The sequence below is a fragment of the Cyprinus carpio genome, chromosome B5 (genome assembly GCF_018340385.1).
Source record: "Cyprinus carpio isolate SPL01 chromosome B5, ASM1834038v1, whole genome shotgun sequence".
Classification (NCBI taxonomy): domain Eukaryota; kingdom Metazoa; phylum Chordata; class Actinopteri; order Cypriniformes; family Cyprinidae; genus Cyprinus; species Cyprinus carpio.
The window spans coordinates 33,022,632-33,045,926 of record NC_056601.1 but is presented as its reverse complement, the minus strand read 5'-3'; the positions used below and the strand labels follow the sequence as shown (position 1 = coordinate 33,045,926).

Genomic DNA, 23,295 nt, shown 5'->3' with positions numbered 1-23,295 from the left:
TACAGGTCAAAATTATTGATTTTTATTTTATGTCAAAATTAATTAGGATATTAAGTAAAGATCATGTTCCATAAAGATATTTTATAAATTTCCTACCATAAATATATCAAAACTTAATTTTTGATTAGTAATATGCATCGCTAAGAACTTCATTTGGACAAATTTAAGTCGATTTTCTCAATATTTTGATTTTTTTGCACCCTTAGATTCCAGATTTTCAAATAGTTGTATCTCGGCCAAATATTGTCCGATCCTAATAAACCATACATCAATGGAAAGCTTATTTATTCAGCTTTCAGATGATGTATAAATCTAAATTTTGAAAAATTGACACTTAAGACTGGTTTTGTGGTCCAGGGTCACATTTCATATAGAAATGCTCTCTGTTTCATGCGAGTCCCCCATACACAGTAAAGTGTTCAGTAAAGGTGTGCCGCTGTATTTGATGCAGTCTGTAGGGGGCGCTGGAGCAGCAGTAATGGCTGAAGCTCCTCTCACCTGTGGTGAAGTCTGTGGTCACCGGAGCACTTTTCTCTCGGTTTCTGATGGCGTAAACATTGACAGTGTATTGAGTTGCTGGAGCCAGTGAGCTCATCTCAAAGTCCACCGTGTTTCCAGAAACCTGCTCTGATATCGGTGGCACTGTGCAGAAGAACACAAGAATCAGAAATGATTCTATAAAACTAAAAAAGATGAAAAATAACGACCGAAGGATGTTGTGTGGGTTTATTTCGTGTCAGGCAGTGACAGCAGTGTCCTGCAGTGTGACACACGATACTGAGATTTCTAAAACTATTTCTGCTCTACTCAGGGTGAACAGCAGCAGAGACAAGCAGACAAGTCAAACATGAATAAAGAAACATAAAATAGAGCAACAGAGAAGTTTCCTCACCAGTGTCTGCGCTGTATGTGATCACATATCCATCCACGGTCGCCATGGCAGGTTGCCACAGCAACAGCGCCTTTGTGTCAGTGACATTGACAGCAATCAGACTGCGTGGCGTATCCAGGGCTGGAGGTAAATAATAAAATAATACAATAAAAAACAAAAAAGTTACTTTGTCACAGTATTATTTGTATAAACTATACTTTATTTTATGTCAATTATACTGTATATACAATTTTATGTACCTGAATACCTTTCTAATATATATTTTGGTTTAGGGTTTTGTTTTTAGATCATTAACACTCAGTTCGAGCAATAGTGATGCTTATCTTAGAAACACCACTAACTGGATAAGTTACTAAACCAACCTGTTGTAAAAGTTTCAGACACTGGTTCGCTCTCCTCCAGACCTTTCACTGCAACAACCGACACCTGATACGCCTCTCCGGGGATCAGATTTGTCAGGGGGACCTGAGACTGTGACCCGTCCACTGTCAGGATCATGGGAGTACCTGTTAAAACACAGAAGAGACGCAAGACTTAATGCATGAATTTTTAGTCTTTATTTACAACATTAGTTCTGTTGTTTGCAATGCATTCTTCAGGGTTTAAGAGGACCGGCACTCGCCTCCTTGGACTGGGATGTAAGTGATTCTGTAGGAGTCCGGCTGGGATCGCGGTACAGTCCAGGAAACCACAGCTGTTGTGTCCGTGATATCAGAGAAACGAAGGTCCCGTAGAGCTCCAAGGCCTGCCAGACAGCAATGCAAATCCATATTTAGCAACAGAAAGAAAATCATTGAAAAAAATGGGAAAATGATCCACCCAGGGTCCTTATGGCCATTAGGTTATGAAGTTAATTCAAACAGCCACTGGAAAACGGACAAAGAAAGACCACTGAACTGCAGGAGAAGCTGGCCTTTCCCTGGTGCAATGAAAAAGGCCTAAAAGAAAGATCCATTAGTCATAATAGTGCAAGAAACCATTTTTAACATGATCAATCATGCCAAAATCATTCAATTGCATTCCACAGATTTAACCTGGAGCGAGACGATGACAAAAAGAAGGCATGTTATTTTGACCATAAACCAACACACAGTCATTAGTTCTCGGTGCATGCGGACAAATTAACATCACGTTTCCCCACAACGATGATGGTTTAGTAGTGAAATGAACATCGGGACACTTTCCTCTTGATGCATAAACAGACACAACGTTCCTTCATGAGAGCATGCAAGGTTAAAGTCAACATGAACTGACCTTACTTTCTGATGTTTTGTCAAAATGTCTGTTTATAGTGTCTAAAGCACCAAGCAATCTTATTCTTGCTGATTATCCTGTTGAAATGCATCAAGTAAAATGGTTTGTGAACAGTATTTGCTGTTGACTTTAACCCTGGATTGAAATATATCTTGACAGATACATTTCAAATCACGGTGCATCACAGATCAATACCTGTTAAGGATGAAGAGCGTTACTCAGTTGTTAAAGATCGCACTTCCATCACATTGCAGGCAAGAAAGCACCTCGAGTCCAGAAATGAGCGAGTTTGACAAGTGCAATACCTGTTCTGGCAACAGCAGTAACGGGTTGGGAGCGATGTTCCAGCGTGACACCGTAAAGCTCAATTTCATACTCAGTTCCCCCCAAAAGCTGCGTTAAAACTTTGGTTCTTTCATCGCCCGGCACAATGAACTCTCGAGGGTGGGAGAGCTTTCTCGAATCTCTAACTTTGAGAATGAATCGATCAAAGATGTCGTCTTCTGCCGTCCAGGCCAGCCGGAAACTCTCAGGGGTGACGTCTGACACGAAAAGGTGCTCGATCTCTGGTTCTGCCTCTGATTGACAAGTAAGGGACATGTGTCTTTTTCTTGTTTTAACAAGAGTTTGAGACAGACTCAAGTGTCTCTGCTGGTCTCCAAGCATTCCACATGCATCAAGCATGAGTATAACTACCCATGTTAGTTAAACTATGGACACATAGCAGCAACATAAACGTGTCCCTTTATGACTTTTGATGCCAGATAATATTGTAAATGGCATTGCAAATCATGCATGCCTGTATTTCCCACTTTACAATGATTTCATGCATGGCTGTGCTTTATGGCCTTATATAAGATTGTGTTTCCATATGGGCTGCTGGTGAAAAACTTTCCCAGCTAATGTTCCTCCAGTAACGTTTGTTTAAAACTATCTGTTATTGAAATGTTGGCACCAAAATGTTATTTCCCCATTTAACTTGCTACTTGTTTCAGACATTTCAGAGAAAATTCAAAACTATTTATTTTGTTTTATATTAAAAAAACATATTTATACAATACTATAATAATATTTTTAGAATTTAAATTAATACCTTTCACATTAATAGAATGTTAACAGAATGTTCATTTAAAGGTATCTGAAACATTTGAAGTTTTTAAATGTTACTGCTTGCTACTATACTTGTTCAGATGGTCCAGAGAAAATTCAATTTTGTAACAAAATGTAACATTCCCTAAATGTTTGCCCTAACATACAAATAACCAGTGAAAAAAGTATAAAAAGAAATGTTTTCATAACTTAATGGGAACATTAGCACAATGTTCTTAGAACATCTTTTTGTTATATACAGTTTTGCCAGCCATTCAGTAGAAAACACAGTACAAATATGGCATCACAGATGTGTATGCTCATATTTTTGAGGCCATGGGACCAGTGAAGCATGTACTGTTCTTACGAGCAGCACTAGAAACAAAGCTTAATGCTTTACTGATGGAGGAGACCTGGCAAATCAACAAAGGACAGTGTTGAGGAGGTAGTTGTAGGAGTTTCCCAACCAAAGCTTATATCAAACAGCAGACATCTAAAGAACTTGTAAACACAGGACATGTTCATCTGTGCTTTTTTATTGTTATCTGCATGTGTCTTATGACTTCTGGTTAGTATTTCGTTTTGTGCCTTTCTAGATCAGTTTGTAAACTGCAAAGGAACCCGCAGCTAAAGCAACACATGTAAATGTATTTATGCTGCAATCAAAATTTGGGAAAAAAATCTATCACACTTTTAAATAAATAAATAAATATTGAAATAACAACGCAGCCTTGAAACCACATAAATGTAGTTGAGAAGCAACACTACATAATGTTTTTAGACTTTAGACTATTTTACTTTACTGTACTGGGAGATTGTTTTTAAGTGTCAGCATTCACTGCACAAAAGATATTACTTCATGCAATTTTAATCTTCTTTTTAACTGTCTTTTAAAATGATTAAAATGTTTTTTCCAGACAAATCAGTGTCTTCTCTACACAAGAATTAATATTCACAATTTTCAAAAATAAAAAATTAAATAAATAAATAATATAAAAAAAATTAAAGAAAAAATGAAAAATGCATTAACTAGTATCTCTCTCTCTCTCCTTTTTAAAAGATGCATATTGATTCCTGATTTTTGACACTGATTATTCTGAAAAAACATTTGAAAAAAGAGGATAAAAAAGAAGATTAAAAAATGCTTTAAGTAGTAAAAGTTCTTTTGTGCAGTGAATGTTGATTGTTGTGCAGAAAAGACACTGACAACAGCAAAATTTTCCAAATATAAACTTCTGAAAATGGACTAAGGAAACATCAATGGACCACAAAATGTCACTGTTGCCATCAGTACTGTTTAAACAACAACATTTAAAAGATTACATTTTCAGCTAATAAAATTGTGGTTTTAAAATGGGTGACCAGTCAGAAGCAGCAGCTGGGGCAAGAAAAGTATCTTGAGCATACTAAGTGTTAACTGTAGAAACTGTACAATTCGTCAGGTTTTTGTCATGCCGTTGTGTGTGTCTGCAACATATTACAACCATCACACTCTTGAACATGTCTTGTGCATACAACCCCTGAAAAAAATTGCAATAGCTGTAAAATATTTGTTACACATTAAAACATTTTGCTATTCAACAAAAAGTAAAAACCATCAAGCTTTGGGCAGTGAAACGTTTAATGTTTAGGAGTGACGTGCAGTTGAAAAAAGAAAAAAGAAAAAAAAAGCAGAGAGCAGTACCTGTAACAGCCACTGTGGTGATTGGACGAGACTGTAACCCATTCCCTGACACCCCGGTCACACTGACCTCATAGCCAATGCCAGTTATCAGGCCCAAAACATCCAGTACGGTCTGGTTCCCAGACACTATGAACTCTTGGGGCTCCAGCAGCTGGCCAGAGTCCGACACCTTTACCTGAAAATGCCTGAAGCCCTCGGAGGAATCTGCCGCCCAGGACACCCGAAATCCGTACGGGGTAATATCCGAAACCGTGAGATTTTCCACTCTAGGTAATGACGCTGGGTTACGTGGTACAGCATTCATTTGGGTCCCGTGGTTGAAGTGTTATAGGAGGGGACAATACAGGGTGAGGATGTATAATTGATTCTGCAGTGATTGCAAGGTCAAAATAGCTTGTAATTTGTCAAATGTTGCTCATCAGTTTGTCAGTATTAAGCTATGATTGTATGAGATTCTTGGTTTCTCCATGTAAAATAAGAGAGCATTCAGTGGGTGCAATGTTAATGTCATTAGACAACGAGCTCAGGCTGATGCAAAAATGAGTTTCCAAACTGCAAATACTACTTTCTTTTCCTTAAGCAGGGCAAGTTAAGTTGCAAACTGAAACTGCATCTGAACACAAGCCATTTGTAATATACTGTTTATCTATTGTCTACGAAAGAGCCTGAAACTAAAACCTCAGGTCATTGAATACAACGCAAAACCACAATCGAAAAAAAAGCTTTTAAAGGTCTATTTACACCAAGGCCAACATGACAAATTATCACAAACCAATAAGTAAAAAAATGTGTGTGTATGTATTGTGTGTGTGTGTATATATATAGTATATACAGTATATACAAATTAAATCTGTTTTTGTTTTTAGCACACAGACAAGAGGATCCATTGTTATATTTTTACCAATCACAAAACAACAACAACAACAACATAAAAAACTCACTTAGTGTAAAAAGACCTTTATAGTTATTAAAGTAACCATGTAAATTATTAAATGCGTGCAAGTATGCTAAATAAAGAAATAAATAAATAGTCACAGGCAGTTTCAGAAATTTGCTTGCAACTAATTCTAACCGGATGCAAAAATTGTTAGTTCTGTGGAAGTTCTGATTTGTTGTGATAGAAGCATGAAAAACTTGCACAGTACCTGTACTGGTATTGAAGGAAACTGCTGGAGTTTGACGGCCACGAGACAGACCATAAAACACTATATCATAAACCGTAGAGTCCATAAGACCCGTGACAGTAACGTTCCTCTCTGCACCTGACAGCCTGAGCTCTACAACATCATACAGCTGCTCACGGTCAGTGACACGAGCAGCAAAGCCATCCAAGTGGCCTGACAGTGTGCTCCAGGACAGCGTCAAGCTATTCGGCCGTGTTTCAGACACCACAATGGGGCCCAATTTAGGCTTCGGCTCTAGATGAATGAAAAAGAGTATTGGGTATTGGTACGAAACGTAACGACAGCTAAAACAAGTGAAAACTGGAGGTTTAATACAGTAGGAATATTCTGGATTATTTGCTTTAATGTCTATGAAAAGCATCTGTGGTTTGCGGTCAATTGCCTCAGCAAACAATTTCAACTGAGAATTATAATTAAATATATACTGTACATGTATGTGTGTGTTTGTATGTAAACACATACACACAAATATATACTGTAAAAAAAAATCTTTTGAGTTTCTATTTATGCATTTGCAATACGGACCAGATTTAGTCAAATCAGTGTTGCTAACTAAAACTAACTATTACATTTTTTTATTTTTTTTATTTCAAGACACAAAACATTATACATATTAAACACACGCACAAACAAACTAGTTTCTATTCAAAAGACTAACAGACTAATCTTGTGCAAACAACCAAAAATACTCCTTTTTCTCAGGAATGCATGCTGCTTTTTGGACAAAAATCCCATTATGAATTGATGATCTGAGAGCTCAAAGCATGCGCTGCTGTACCTGTGGTTACTACAGTCGTCAGGGCAGCTGTGTTTGAGCCACCAACGGTGGCGTACAGCTTGATCTGATACTGCGTGTCTCCTCTGAGGCCGGTCAGCACCGTGGAGCGAACACCTCCAGGCAAGGTGCGCCCCGTCGCCTGCGTGGGCAAAGCAGACTCTCTCACCTCGACTATAAAATTATCAAACGCCTTCTCTCCCGTCCGCCAGGAGAGCGACACTGTGTCTGAGGTAATGTTTGAAACAACTAGCCCAGACAAGTCAGGCTCGGCCGCTACAGGGGGGAAAAAGCCAGCCATGACGATTCGTTTAGTGTCTCTTTCTCTTTCGTTTAGAGATCTGTCCATGCTAACTTGGTGCCTAACTGACAGACAGCCTTGGTTAAAGGGATAGTTCACCCAAAAATCATTCACTCAACCTCATGTCACCCAGCAAACAGGGATTGTTCAGAACTTTGGCTAATTCAGATTCTTTCAAACAAATGTTCTTCCAGTAACATCAATAGAGTGTTCATTCAAAGTTATCTGGTCTTTAATAATGTACTCAAAATGTACTCAAATAAAATCTAAATTATTTATACAAAAATCATCGATTTTTTTTTTCTGAAACATTTTAGTTGGACAGTCATCCAATGTTTGTTAAAGGGGTCATATGACGTTGCTAAAAAGAACATTATTTGGTGTAATGCAATGTGTTTATGCGGTTTAAAGTTAAAAAAACATATTATTTTCCATATAATGTACATTATTGTTGCTCCTCTATGCCCCGCCTTTCCGAAACGCGTCGATTTTTACAAAGCTCATCGGTCTGAAAAGCAAGGTGTGCTCTGACTGGCCAGCTATCCAGCGCATTGTGATTGGCCAAATGCCTCAAGTGTGCGACAGAAATGTTACGCCCCTTAACATACTGTGATGCCGTCTCCCGGCATGACCAGACAAAACCAATGAAACCCATTACAAACTAGGCATTTGTTGCATCCAGTGGGGACATAATTACTGATTATAATGACTTATACTGTCTTTTTATGCGTTGCATATTGCACCGCATAAACATAAAACCATGTCTGCATTTGTGTTTGGAGAAACGGCAAACAACAAGCCTACTCTACACTGCTCAAAACTCGCGTTTGAATCATCAGTGGCAAATTCTTTAAATATGTAAACATACTTACAAACTGTGAGTCAGAAGAGCCAGACTGTCCTTGCAAAGTTGGAATTACCCCACTTTATAGAAACAGACACCGGTTCAGGAAACAGTCCTTGTCCTCCATAATACACCATAATATTTGGGTTGAACTGTTCTGGAACAGTGTTGTAAATACAACTTAACCACTGATTTCTAGTTATGTCCTCTTTTGGAAGGCCAAACAAAGTAGTTTCACAACAAAATACAGTGACTCCACGACATGACACCGGCGGCAACAGTGAGAATAGAAGTTACACCTTCTTTCTTTGCATGAACATCTGGGCGGCGTTATATAAATCTTCCCACATAGTGACGTAGAGATGTGGGGGCGTGTTAGAATGAGCCATTTTAGGGGGCGTGGCAGAGTCTTAACTTTTATAAAGAATATATCTCTGGATTTGAGACTTTAGTCTTTGCAACTTTACAGATCTTCTTTATTCACCAAGAGCTTGTAACACTCCAAAGAGAAAGGAAAAATTGAAATCGCATCATATGACCCCTTTAAATGTTACTTGTTTCAGAATAATCAGAGAACATTCCATGGTAATGTTTCCATAATGTTTGCAAAATGTGAAATTCACTGTCATGTACAAGTCGAACCTGACGCAACATCTTGAGGCACCAGATTTCAATGTGCACAAGCAGAAGGTCTGGAATGGCATGAGTAAATGTGATCTTTTGGATGAACTACTGTGCTCCTTTAAGGCCTGATTTATCATTTCCAATATAAACAAACGGGGGAAAACAGCAAGGAAACGAGAGAATTGCAGTTACCTGTGGAGGCGAAAGCACTGACGGAGTCTGTTCTCCTTCCCTTCACGACTCCAGTGAGGTAAGCTATATAGTCAGTAGTCGGCCGTAGCCCAGTGATTTCATACGACTGTGTGCTTTGTGACAGATTATATTCGACTGGCTCCCGCTGCCAGCTAGAGTCTATAATCTCCAGGATAAACCTCTCAATATCTCCTCTCGTGTCATTCCATGAAATGGAGAAGCCCTCTGATGTAATATTAGAAACATAAAGATTGCCAACCACTGGAGCGCTATCTAAAGGGAGAAACGGTTATTGGAACAGCGCAGTTGCACTTCCTGTACAATATGCATAATTTGCATGTATTATTTCTGTTTAACTGAGGAACTAATGACAGATTAATTAAAGGAAATATTTGCTTTTCTCCTGTAAGAACTGCTATGAATACTGACTAGTGTTATGGATTAAGTTTTATAATGCACCTCAAGTGTGCTTGCCGGTTTAGGTCTGTTTTACATACCCTGCGTCTGCAGCATGCAAACAGCGCATATTTATTTTTGCATGCAAGCATAACATGCTTTCTTATGTAAATTAGGTTTCATGATGATAACTTTTGTAATAAATATCATTAAAAGATAAATAAGGCAATTAAAAAATTATAATTTGTTTGATATTAAAGAACATACTCAGTAGTAACAGAAATCACTTAATTTGCTGTATACTGTATAGATGCTTTGCTTACACACTGCAGATACAGGATGTCAAACACGAAAGAAAACACGAGAGCTGGGCAGAAAGCAAAAGCAGAGCAAATATTAAAAAAGGATAGGAAAACAAAAGAAGTATTTTTTAGTTATGAATTCTGAGGCTGTTTTGTTGTTTTTGTTCACTGTAGTGTCAAAACAGGTTAACAAGAATACTGGGTTAGTGCATATGAAGCAATTCACACAAAAGATGCATCAAGATTGGTTTCTATTCTGAATTATTCCTAATCCAAACAATAACATACAGTAATGCCCTATGCGCAGTATAAATTAATGCTTGGATGATGTCCGGAAAGCAGTATGTCTGAATAACTTTTTAAATAATTTGATTATTTAATTATTAAATGTAATTATTAGTCAATATTTAATTAACTATTATTTCAAGTGTGATATTTTAGCAAAAAATATGAAAAATTATTATTATAAAAATTATTATTATAATTCATAAAAATATTGTTTAATAATTTTTTTTGTTCGCTAAATCATATAGTTACTTTTATTACATTAAAGCATTGATAACTTAAAAAAAACAGTGTTATAATGTTAAAGATTAGCTATTAACAGAAGATTAAAAGCCAATAAGTAGTTAAATCTTTAAAATTATTTCTTTTAAAGTTAAAATGTTAAAAAAGCTAATAATATCTGAATAATTTTTAATAAGTGTTTTATTTTGATTTTTACTTAAAATTATCTTGTAATTAAATTTTTTTCTTAGAAAGTATTTTTTACTTAAAAGCTTTTATTTAGATTTTTTAATTAATTAAAAATGTACAATTAAAAGAAATAATTGTAAAATAAAAATCTAATTAAAACATTAAAAATATTCAAAAAAACATTTTCAATAAAAAGAAATGTATTTAATCAGAAACCTGTGAACATGCAAAAATGTTGCTAAATTATTGAAATATTAACTTATAAAATATACTTACTTTATAAAATATTTTAGGCCAAGGGTTTGACTGATAACATTTTTTTTTTTTTTTTTTTTTTTTTTGGAAGCCCTGACATAGAAAGTCCTCAAAATCAACAAAAATATAAATGGACCTTACTTATTCAATGCACATTGCTTCTATATTAAATCAAATGTTGTTTGAAATGATGCAAGTAGATGATGAGATCACAATAAAGTGAATGAAATTCTATGTAAGAGGATGAAATATGTTGCAATCACTGCAGCTCATCAAAACTCACCACAATGAGGTAAATGTGTGAGATGGGTTCTAGTGCCATGCATTTGGGCAGCTGGATGAAATGGATGATAGTGGAATGGTGGACAGTGATTACTGTTCAACACAAAGCTTTGATTTCAGTGGAAGGAAATGAATGGAAACACAACATATTCTGTGCCCCAACACAATCAACTTTGAGGACAGACCGACACAGTGGCTGGAACAGTAGAGGTGACAATCAGTTAGCTTTGTTAAAAGAAGTCATTTCACAATCAACAAATTATGATGGACACCATTAAGTGTTTGTTCATCATTCTCAATGGCCCCATGCAACAAAGATTTTTGGGTTTCATGAAAAATTAAAAGGAAATGTTAAAGCACAGAAGCACCTGCTTGACACCACAGCTCCCAACCAGAAAAAAAGAGGTTGGAAAGAGAGAAAAGATAAAGGGGGAAAAAAAAGCATGATAGATAATGGATGTCCCATTCTTTGTGAAAAAGAAGTGCACTTAATTGTGCTAAATGTGCACTTGTAGTGTGTGTCAATGCTTCAAACTATATATATATATATACATACATACATATATATATATATATATAGATATTATATAATATATATATATATATATATATATATAAAAGAAAAGAACTTGAAGATATTAATAAAATATTAATGTATTTAGGGTAATAAATTATTTTACTAAGTGTCAAATTAAAAGCATACATATATAAACTAATGTAATATATAACAATACATTTGTATTATGTAAAATTATTAATATTAAGTATTATAGTAATGAATTATCTATATAATATAATAATAGTGTAAGAGTATATTTAATATGTAAAACTAAACTAAATATATTATTCATATTGAAACATTATATTAATAATGTATATTTGTAACATTTTGTACCATGCAAATAATTGTTACATATATATTCTGAAATACATTCAGTTAAAATATCATATAAAATATTAGTATATTTATGATAATTAATGAAATATAGGGACACTGTTAATAAGTGTTTATTTTATACAGTCTATATATATAACTTCAACTATCTGCATTTAATATAAATTTAAACTATGGATCTAAATTATAAAGGCAAATGTGAAAATGAAAACATTACATTCAGTTTGCCCTGAAGTATATTTTTCAGTAATAATTGCTGTTTTAAAACTCTGCTGAAGTGCACCTCTTTTTCAGCAGGGATATCCAAGTAAGCATGGGTACCTGTAGCTGCTTGAGTGTAGATGGACCCCAGGATCGAGCCCTGATGCACTCCATATAACGTAATTATATAGGACGTGTCGGGACTGAGCCCAGACAGCCATAAACTACGTGCATCACCAGATACCGAAAGGTTCTGCCTTTCTGGACCTGCTGCATTTGCCACTTCAATCACAAAACTGTCAAAGGCAGAGCCATCCTCAATGGTCCAGGACACATTGAAGCTATCCCAAGACACATCAGACACACTCAGACTGCCAATCTGCGGCCTCTGCTCCTCTGACGGAGAAAGAAATCAGACATGAGTTATTGTCACTGAAATTAATTACATTTGCATAATGAAATGAGCTGAACTCGCCAGTGCCACTGGCTTAACGTAATGACAGATAAAACAGTTAATAGATGGAATGAAATGATATGGATAAAGACATGAGGCACAGAGAGACGGTGTTCATTCATGTTGAGAAATAATCATTCAGAATGATCAGATTAAACGTTATATTAATTGCATCATGCTATAATCCCAAGGGGAGGCTTCTCATGAAAAGTTCAGAAACAATTCTGCAAGTGTTTTGCGGCACTAGAGGTACTGAGATCACATCTTGGGGAATAACTAAAATGTTAAGTGAATATGGGTTTGATTGGGGAATGTGAATTTTGAACAATATTTGATGTTTAATATATTTACACTACAGTTCGGAAGTTTGGGGTCGGTAAGACTTTTAAAATGTTTTAAAATTAGTCTCTTCTGCTCATCAAGGATGCATTTATTTGACCAAAAATACAGTAAAAGCAGTAATACTATGAAATATTATAATTAGAAATAACTGTTTTCTATTGGAATATATTTTAAAATGTAATTTATTCCTGTGATGCAAAGCTGAATTTTCAGCATCATTACTCCAGTCTTCAGAGACACATGATCTTCAGAAATCATTCTAATATGCTGATTTGCTGCTCAAGAAACATTTCTAATAATTATCAATGTTGAAAACAGTTGGGATGCAGAATTTATTTGAAATAAATATTTTGCAACATTATGAATTTATTTACTTTCACTTTTTAGGGTTGTTATAGTTAACTAAAACTAAAACCATAAAAGAATCATAATCTCAGTATTTAAAAAAAAAAAAACTATATATTTTAAAAATATATATATACAAAACAACTAAAATTAAAACAAAATATACAAATAAAATCTAAATTCAAAATATTATGAAGAGTATATCAATGTATATAACTATAACAGTACTTTATATCAAAGTATATCTAAAATTACACTTATTTAATGTGTCCCAGTCGAATATAAAAGCATAAAAAAAATTATATATATATATATATATATATATATATATTACTGACCCCAAAATTTGTAATTGTAGCGTTTAACTGAATATTTAACATGCACAAAATGACACTCGCAAGTGGAACAGCAGACAAGCTAGAATTATCAACAGCATTTCAATTCTACTGGACTGCTTTCATTATAGTCATGGCAGTCCACACAAACCAAAGCCCACAGCCATTTTTCAAGCAAACTATGTGTGGTTTCTTGGTGTGGACCAAAAAAATCATTTAAACTAACCAAATAAACCAAACTGTGACGTCAAAAGGACTTGGGGTTGAATAAAAACACTATTTTTCCACCAACCGTCTTATGCCTGCAGAATTGCTCCCAAGATGATGGGATATCTTTTACTTTTTAAGAATGACTTTGAATGAATGAATAAATGAATGACATTTGTATTATTATGAATATTGGAGTTATGGCGGATGACTGTGGTTTCTGAAGCTCATCTCCATGTACCTGTCTTGATGTGAACATTGACTGGTTGGGATTTCTCGCCCTCCTTCATCCCATACAATGCAATCTCATAAAGCGTGTCAGGGTTCAGTCCATCTACATGGACCTGCCTGGCTTCTCCAGACACTTCAATAACACTGTCTTTGGACTTATTTGATGTTGAGTTCAACTCAATGATGAAGCTATCGAATGCTCCTTCAGGAGCTGACCAAGACAGCCTCAAACTATTCCTGCTCACATCAGTGACGTTTAGGTCACCCGGAGGCCCTTGATTCGGGCCCTTGAGTTCATCACCTGAGGCTTTAGCTTTAAAATCCTCTGTTAAAAGAGTGGAGGTAGAGACTGATGGCTGGACCTCCTTATGGAGGCTTGGTAGTGTTGTTGAAACGCTTTTGAAGGTCAAAGCAACAACATCAGGAGAGGTAGACTTTGGTGCTATAGAGGAAAGTATTCAGTGTGTTTAAGGTCAGAGATTAAAGACAAGACAAAATTAGCAGAGATTTACCTGTAAAAACAAGAGGTTATTAATCATTAACTAACTGCACAAATAAAATGTGACTATATACATTTTAATCTACCATTTATCTCCTGTTTATCCTGGGAAGTGGTTTTCTGATTTGCATGATAAATAACTGCAAATTAATTTCTTTTGAAACATCAAAAGTACATTTTAGAATGGTTTTTAAATATTATGATGGTTAATCATACTCTAAATGTAGTGCCATGAGGGGCGAATTCACTAAACACCACTTTAACATGAGTATTTCCTCATGTCCGTCAGGGTTATTACTAAAACCAAAACTAAAACCATAAAATACAAAAATCAGTTACTTGAAATAAAATAAATGTAAAATAATAAAATAAATAAATATTTAAAAACTAGAATTCTCTCACACACACACACACACACACACACACACACATACTGTATATAATAAATAAAAATGAATGTGAAAAAAACTAGGCTAATAGTATCTCACTGATATTAAAATAACAAAAAGATAGAAAAAAAAAAGAAAAAAAAGCAAATGAAGGCAATTTCAGGACCAATTTAATTTATGCATTGCGATTTTAAGGAACATATGAAATGCATAGCAATAGCACTGTGAAGTGAGTATTTAAAGAAACATTTCTTAGTGAATCCGCCCCTCAGTTTCTCAGTGTAAGCTGAGGTTTGAGTTACACTGCATGCAATATAACTCAATTCACATGCAAATAATGTTACCGCTTATTTCAATCTACATGCATGTATCTGAAAACATCTGACATTAATGACCATGAGCCATTAATTGCTGAAGTTTCCAAGTAGTCCACTAGAGTGGAAGTACATGGGACGCTTCAGACTGATGGATAATCCATGCAGACTTCGAGATGTTTTGAGGAAAGGACATGCATGAAGTCGATTCTGAGAGTTTTAACAAGTCACAAACAATATTCTGTGCTTATCAGCCTTCCATGCACTTTTTACCACACAGTTTAGTCTGTTATGAGGATTAATAATTTTAACCACTGCAAACTTGTGGATCGTGGATCTCCTTGTCTGAGTCAATGAGCAGCTATTTGCACTGGACCGGGTGATATGCTTAATATTCACAATATATTCACATTAATTAAGCAAAAATATAAAATACTGGAAAAAAATAAGCAAAAAATATAAATGATCTCATTAGCATAACCAGCATTAAAGTTCAATGCCTGAACCAATATGACTTATGGAAGTCAAGGAAGGCTTATGGAGTCAAGACATTTGCAAATATAATTAAAAGATGAATATGCGACAAAACTACATAATGTCACATTTTATTATTAGTCTTTCGACACATACATGTTTTAACTAATAAAAAGGACAGCACTTTCAGAATTCATCCCACTATTTGATGTGAGCATACGTATTGGAACAGTTGAATTTAAGGCAGATGTAAAAGATTAAAAGCTAATATTTAGTTGCAGATCCCTTGCATGCAATCAGAGCAGTGAGTCTGTGACCCATAGACATCATCAGACTCTTGGGCTTATGCTTTGAAATGCTTTTCCCCAGCCCTTTAGTGCAGCCAATTCCAACTATTGCTTGTTTTGGGGAGTTTTCTGTCTTTAGTTTCCTCTTTCAGCTGCTGAAGTTAAATTAATGTTCACTTGGATTTAAATCTGGAGATTGATTTGGGCAATCTAAGACTTTACATTTCTTTGTCCTGATAAAGTAATTGACTGAACTGGCAGGGTGTTTGGGTCATTGTCCTGATCCAATATGAAGTGCTTTCTAATGAGTTTGGTGGCATTTTCTTGAATATTGGTGGCCAAGATGATTTTGTACCCTTCCAGATTCATTCTGCTACTGCCATACATTAAGTCATCATTAAAATGAAGCGGTCCTGTTCTAGAGACAGCCATGCATGCCCATGCCATGACACCACCACCTCCAACCAGCTTTACAGATGAGGTTGTATGCTTAGGATTGTTTGCAGTTCCCTTTTATCTCCACACATTTGCTTTCCAATCACTTATATAAAGGTTAATCTTTGTCTCATCGGTCCATCAACTCAGTTCCAAAACTCTACTGGCTCACCTTTGTGAAGAATCTTGCCTTTCTATTTTTGGTGCTGATCAGAGGGTTTGCATCTTGCTGTGTAGCTTCTGTAATTCTGTGTCAAATTCTCCTGCGGACTGTAGATTGACAGAGCATCACCCCAGCTTTCTGGAGTTTGTTGGTGATTTTACAGACATGTATTTTAGGGTTCATTTTCACAGCTTTTATGATTTGTCTGTCATCAACTACTGTTGTTTTTCGTTGGTTGCTGATATCGCCGGTAGTTTCCAAACTCTTGATTTCTCCATGCCCTTTGTTTTTCCTATAGTTCTAATTGACTTCCTCTTTTCTTTTAGCATCCAAATTGCTTGCTTTTCTTTCAGTCAGCTTCCTCGTGTTCATCCTGGTTTGTGTGTGTCATCATCGAATGCAAGACTTAGAATGCAGAAGCAATGGATATAACTGATAAGACATTCCCTGCTTTTAATATCTGAAGAATTAATGCAACAGGACACAGCTGAACACTTAGAAAGACCTGTGAGGCAACTGTTCCAATACTTATGCTCACATCAGATAGGGAGATGAAAAGTGCTGATCTTCCTAGCTGGTAAAACACCTTTGTGTTATTTCACCCAATAATAAAATGTGACATTCTGTAGTTTTGTCTCATATTCACTTTTAATCGTATTTACAGATTTCTTGACTCCACAAGAACAATTTTGTCTTTACTCTGCCAATACTTATGGAGGGCACTGATGGCTCCTCTTATTGAAAAACAAAACAAAACAAATAAAAGACTTTTTGCATACCGCATCAAAGCAAAAGTATACCAAATTTTGTTGTTGTTGTATCACCCAGTCCAAATACACATCCATATCCTTTTGCATCATCATGCACTTCTTTGTGCTCTACCATATGACAGATGGGAGCAGTTTCATATTGTATGTCATGCAAAACTTATGTCATTCCATTCTTAAACCTATGAGTTTCTCAAAAAGAAAGTTTTACAGTACATTTCTTAAAGTTGCAATGGCGCTAAATCAAACAGATGACGTGAAACCCAAAAGAAAGTTTATACCTGTAACTGCAACTGCTTCTAGCAGTGAAGATCTTTGGTTATTGGATATTCCATAAAGCCTTACTTGGTACTCCGTGGAAGCCTTTAGGCCACGGATTCTAGTGTCATTCACCTCCCCATGGAGATGAACCTCCTCCTTCCATTTCCCTGAGAAATCTTTAAGTTCTACAGTGTAACTATCATAGCCAATGTGTTTATGTGACTCCCACGCAAGATCAAATCCTTCGGATGTGACATTAGACACGGTCAAGGTGCCAGTGGGATCCTCGTATCCGCTCCCAGAGAACGGGATCTCTGAGTTGTCGAGAGACACAAAGCTAATGACATTGTCATCGGTGCCTTTGGCTGAACCGAGCTCAGGAAATGTGTTCGCTAGATAAAAAGTGAAAGATGCTACAAGAAAAAGACAAAAACATATGACACTTTGGAAACGACATGATAGAACGTGCAAATCCCTTCATTCACAACCAATTATGATCGAATATCATCCTTCTAGATGGTTTATCAGCAAAAGCCTCACACTGTTCCCTTACCAGGTGCAACAGATTAAGTTCAGTGAAAATTCAAATCCACACAATCACAGCTAACTGGGACATACTTGATGTTTAACATGCAGAATTTTGACCAGTGATATTGCATTGTGGGAGGGGCTTTCCAGAAACTCAGATTTACATAAAAGAGCTTCCGTCCTTTATGGTGTTGCAGCTGGTTTGGACACAGTGTCATAAATTAAGACCAGAAACATACTTTACTCAAGTACACAAACGCAGATGTGAATACTTGGGCAATGCACTACAAGTAAGCAGATCTGTTGAACCTACTAATAGTTCACCCAAAAATAAACATTTGCTGAAAATGTACTCACCATCAGGCCTGCACATGTTAAAGCATGTTAAATGAAAATGTCCTCACTCTCAGGCCATCCAGGATGTAGATGATGGGTGCCGTCAGAATGAGAGTCCAAACAGCTGATAAAAACATCACAATAATCCACGAGTAATCCAGTCCATCAATTAACATCTTGTGACTTGAAAAGCTATATGTTTGTAAGAAAATATCCATCAAGGCATTTATAACTTCAAATGTCACCTCTGGCCAAAATGTCCATGATCCAAAATAACACTTCCTCCAGTGAAAAAGTGCATCCCCTGTTTTCCTCTCACATCAAAATCCACCAGCCCTTTTGTTTAGAAATATTTTGGACCATTTCCACTTATAAATAGTGCTTGATCTGTACATATTTGTCTCCTGATTCAAATGAGATGCCCTTTTCACTGGAGAAACCAATATTATGGATAGAGAACTCAAATTATATTTGGTTGTTTGCAGGTTTTTTTCCATTTTTACGAACAAGCAGCTTTTCACTTCGCAAGATGTTAATTGATGGACTGGAGTGGTGTGGATTAGGCTACTTGTGGATTATTGTGGTGTTTTTATCAGATGTTTGGACCCTTATTCTGATGGCACCCATTCACTGCAGAGGATCCATTGCTAAGCAAGTGATGTAATGCTACTTCAAATCTGTTCTGATGAAGAAACAAACTCATCCACATCCTGGATGGCCTGAGGGTGAGGACATTTTCATTTAACATGCTTTAACACATGCTTATACATTGCACTGGCGATGACAATACAGTTTCCTTATGTTTTATACCCTTATCCAACTTATTTTTAAATTCAGTTTCCCGTGAATGCACTGTTTTTTGTCCAGCTAAAATAACTGGAAGTGGCTGAAACACTGAAAACCTTGCACAAGATGTACTGTATAAACATGCCGATTTTAGACAGTTTGCTCACCAAGTAGAGAAAACAAATGAAAACATATTTTTTTTTTGCAATGTGCATTTCATTCATGTTGAGAATGCAACACACGCATGCATTGCAGTGCAGAACGAATTGCATTCCGACAGATTTTGGAGCATAACACCATACAGATCAAACACAAATAGAAAACATTCTTGCGTAGAGTATGTTTCAGGTCTAAAACTGATGATTTTAAATAGATATTCGGGGAAAAAAAAATGTGTATAAAAGTTAGTTATGAACAATTTCACAACACAATCTTTGTTGTCCACACCTGAAAACAGAACACTGACATTATCATGTTGGACAAAAGCAAACAAAAATCAACTTTACACTAGGAATCGCTCACCTGTGGAGGCGGTGACGGTGGCAGGAGAACTTCTCCTCCGCCCACGTTCTGCCACGAGGGTGACGGTGTAGCGCATGCCAGGGCTCAAGCCGCTCAGGGTGTAGGTGGTTGCGGTAACAGGCAGCTCGACTTCTTCCCGTCGGCCGTCGGCAGAGACGAATGCTAGCCTGTAGGTGGAGAACTTTGCCCTGGGCCTCTTCCAGACCAGTTCCAGGGTGGTTTCGGTGGAGTCTCGCACTTCCAGGTCTCGTGGTGCATCCAGATCTGTGTGGGTGGAGGTTCAAAATGACAGCACAAAAGACACATTCATGCCAGGAAACTGTGATGGTGTCGGCATTCAAAAAGACTGAAGAGATAAAGACTAGCCTGTCATCATCTATTCACTCTCTATTCATGTCACTCCAAACCTGTGTCTTTTTTGAGGTTTTAGGAAAATTTATGTGGTGCTTCATATAATGAATGTGAGTCAGATGTTGTCAAGCTCCAAAAAAAAAAAAAAAAAAAAGAAAGAAAGAAAAGTTTTAAAAGTCATACTGGTTTAGAAAGACATATCTGGGTAAATTATCTCCATCAAAATACGTTATTCTTCTTAGTTTAACTTATAGTAAGCATCTTCATAAGAAGAAAACAGCATGAACTTATATAAAGAGTGATGCACACCACCATTTTTGAAAGATGGACTGAAAATAAAATAAAAAGTATTTAATATTGATGAAGTAAATAATAATGTAATAATTTTATTACAATGTAACAAACATATTTATTACATTTTATTAAATAATAATAATAATTTAATATATTTAAAATGTAACTTCTGTGATGCGCAGCTGAATTTTCAGCATCATTATTCCAGTCTTCAGTGTCACATGATCTTCAGAAATCATTCTAATATGCTGATTTGCTTCTCAAGAAACATGTATGATTATTATCAATACTAAAAATAATTGCATGTACAGAAAATTCAAAGGAACAATATTTATTTGAAATAGAAGTCTTTGGTAATGGTAATATAAATGCATCTACTGTCATTTTTGATCAACTTTATGCATCCATGCTGAATAAAATTCTTAACTTCTTTAAAACAACAACAACAACTAAAGGTACACAGTGATCCCAAATGTTGACAGAGTTAGCGTCTGTAGCTGATCTCACCGGTCAGTGCGTTGGTGGTCGCTGGCTCACTCTCTCTTTCATTCTGAACGGCTGTGACTCCAATGCCGTACTCTGTTCCAGGCTTCAGGCCTACGGCACACAAAATCCATTAATCCAGCAGATGAAACACTAAACTGATGCATTTTCAAGCAGGGAACGAGGGGAACATTTCTGTTTTATATCTCTATGTGAATCTTTTCACTTCTTATGTGAGTTTCTTTTTATAGAATGTAAATCAGAGGATTTTTTTAAAGTAGTTGCATGCATTACAACCACATCAGCAAACAAAGTGCACCTTCTTAAAGAAATGTCCTGGATATAAATATATAGATTTAGATTTTTTTTTTTTTTTTTTAGAAAACAAGACTTAATATCTCAAGTCATTTTTGCACTGCAACTAGCAAATAAAGTACAATTCTTAACATTTTGCTCTATAACAGCAGCATGGTTTTACCTGTAACCGTGGCCCGTGTCGTGTCTCCAGCTCTTCTGGGGAACATGTCTTCACCATGAGCACCTCCTGCGATCGGGCCGTATTTGATACGGTATCCGTCGATGGATGAGCGGCTGTTTTTCCATTCCAGTGTGATGCTGCTGTCAGTCTGATCAACAGCTTTGAGGTCAGTGGGGGCATCCAGACCTGAGACACACAGAAAACCATCACAGCATCATTAAATCAATGGTTTGAGTTCATCTTTGTGAGAAACTCTCAGCAAACTATATATATGCAGTCTGTAAGCTTTCATACCCGTGGTAATACTCTCAAAGATGGGCTCGCTGGTCACGTCTCCCCTCTTTGAACTGAGAGACAGTCTGTATTCAGTGTCTGGTTTCAGGTCTTCCAGGCTGTACTGCGTGTCTGTGGCCGGGAGGTCGACATCTCGATGGACTGACGGGTCTGTGCTCGGCCCGTACGACACCCTGAACCCGTCCACCTCAGCCAAGGGCCTGGACCAGGAGATCACTGCAGACCGGTCTGTCACATCACCAACATCAATCTGCCGCGGAGAATCGATTCCTGCAGCAAGAGGAGGAGTGTATGGTTAAACTGATAATTATATTTAGTTAAAATAATGGGTAGCACTTTATTTTAAGGTGTCCTTGATACACGTTACATGAACTTACTGTTATAATAACAATAAATTATGCATAATTGCATGCAAGTAACCTTAAGCCAAACCCTAAACATATAGTAAGTACATGCAGTTAATTAATATTACTCAGTACTTAAATGCATAAGTGTAACAAGGACACTTTAAAATAAAGTGCATACATGGCACAGTATTCATCTGGGTCATAGGAGGATGTATATTGATTCTGCTGTGACTGCAAGGTCAAAATAGTTTTTTTTTAATCAAATGTTGCTCATCAGTTTGTCAATGTTAAGCTATTATATTGTACGAGCTTTCTATTCTTGTTTTTTTTTTCATTTAAAAAAAATAAAAGAATACTCAGTAGGTGCGGTGGAATTGAATTAAATGGAAATGGAATGGAAAATGTTTTGTGTAATTATTATAATCATTCTTTTTTGTTGTTGTTATTAGACAACATGAGCTCAGGCTGATGCAAAAATGAGTTTCCACACTGCAAATACTTCTTTCTTTTCCTTAGGAAAAGCAAGTTGCATTGCATACTGAAACTGCATCTGAACACAAGCCAACTGTAATTTATTTACTGGCTGTGAAAGCTTCTAGGACTAAAATCAGATAATTGCAAGGAAGAAAAAGAGCAAATTGGACCTATAAGAAGTATAATACACACACACACTGACACACACACACACACACACACACACACACACACACACACACACATACACACACACATGTATACTGTCAAAAAATTCATACTTTTATTCAGCAAAGATACATTAAACTGAATAAAAGTGACAGTAAAGACATTTATAATGTAGCAAAAGATTTCTATTTCAAATAAATGCTGTTTCTTCTAACTTTTTTATTCATCAAAGAATCCTGAAAAAATTGCATCATGGTTTTTACAAAAATATTAAGCACTGATATTAAAAACTGATTAAAAACTGTTTTCAACATTGATAATAATATGAACCAATATAAATAATGGAGCACCAATAATCATCCTTAAAAAGGCCTTATGTGAAGATTGTTTGGTCATGTTTTATGCAAATCAGGGCTCTAGACTCATTCTTCCCACTGGTCGCGTTTTTGCGACTAACTTTCTTAGTTGGTCGCATTTTTTATTTATTTATTTTCTGCTACAACATGGGATTAATCAATGCATGCTGATGAACTATTATCATAGCTTATAGTTATATGGTAACGAAAGTGTTCAACATTCAACCTGTTCTTTTTCATCAGTAGTATTATTTGTGATTTAAATTTTGTGAACGGGAATTACTCTTTTGCTGTGTTATAAGCCAGACTTTGGACGCTTTCACAATCTTGGTTTCACATTTTACATGAAAAGATAATTGTCTGTTTTGCTTATATCTATCCACCTTTCTTATTTTTTAAGACTAAAACAATAGATTGATTCATAGTTATTCCTAATGAAATAGCACAACAACAATAAAACAGTAGGCTATAATGACTATATATAACTAGCTTACATAATGTTTATTAAC

At 36.0% G+C, this 23,295-nt stretch overlaps 1 protein-coding gene across 4 annotated transcripts in view; it reads right to left on the bottom strand.

Annotated features, from left to right (window-relative positions):
* The window catches only part of tnca (tenascin Ca), a 60,358-nt gene that overhangs the window by 8,088 nt on the left and 28,975 nt on the right, over positions 1-23,295 (bottom strand). The window contains exons 3-18 of one of the 4 annotated variants that reach the window (XM_042723207.1): positions 21,442-21,711; positions 21,148-21,333; positions 20,694-20,783; positions 19,542-19,805; positions 17,390-17,782; positions 13,791-14,222; positions 11,987-12,262; positions 8,840-9,112; positions 6,882-7,154; positions 6,065-6,337; positions 4,920-5,198; positions 2,452-2,724; positions 1,515-1,637; positions 1,255-1,398; positions 893-1,012; positions 499-642 (exon numbers count right to left, since the gene is read on the bottom strand). In XM_042723207.1, the coding sequence (XP_042579141.1) occupies positions 499-642; positions 893-1,012; positions 1,255-1,398; positions 1,515-1,637; positions 2,452-2,724; positions 4,920-5,198; positions 6,065-6,337; positions 6,882-7,154; positions 8,840-9,112; positions 11,987-12,262; positions 13,791-14,222; positions 17,390-17,782; positions 19,542-19,805; positions 20,694-20,783; positions 21,148-21,333; positions 21,442-21,711 (3,813 nt within the window). The remainder of the gene's footprint in view (positions 1-498; positions 643-892; positions 1,013-1,254; positions 1,399-1,514; positions 1,638-2,451; positions 2,725-4,919; positions 5,199-6,064; positions 6,338-6,881; positions 7,155-8,839; positions 9,113-11,986; positions 12,263-13,790; positions 14,223-17,389; positions 17,783-19,541; positions 19,806-20,693; positions 20,784-21,147; positions 21,334-21,441; positions 21,712-23,295) is intronic. The other 3 variants (XM_042723208.1, XM_042723209.1, XM_042723210.1) reach the window with 3 other exon arrangements.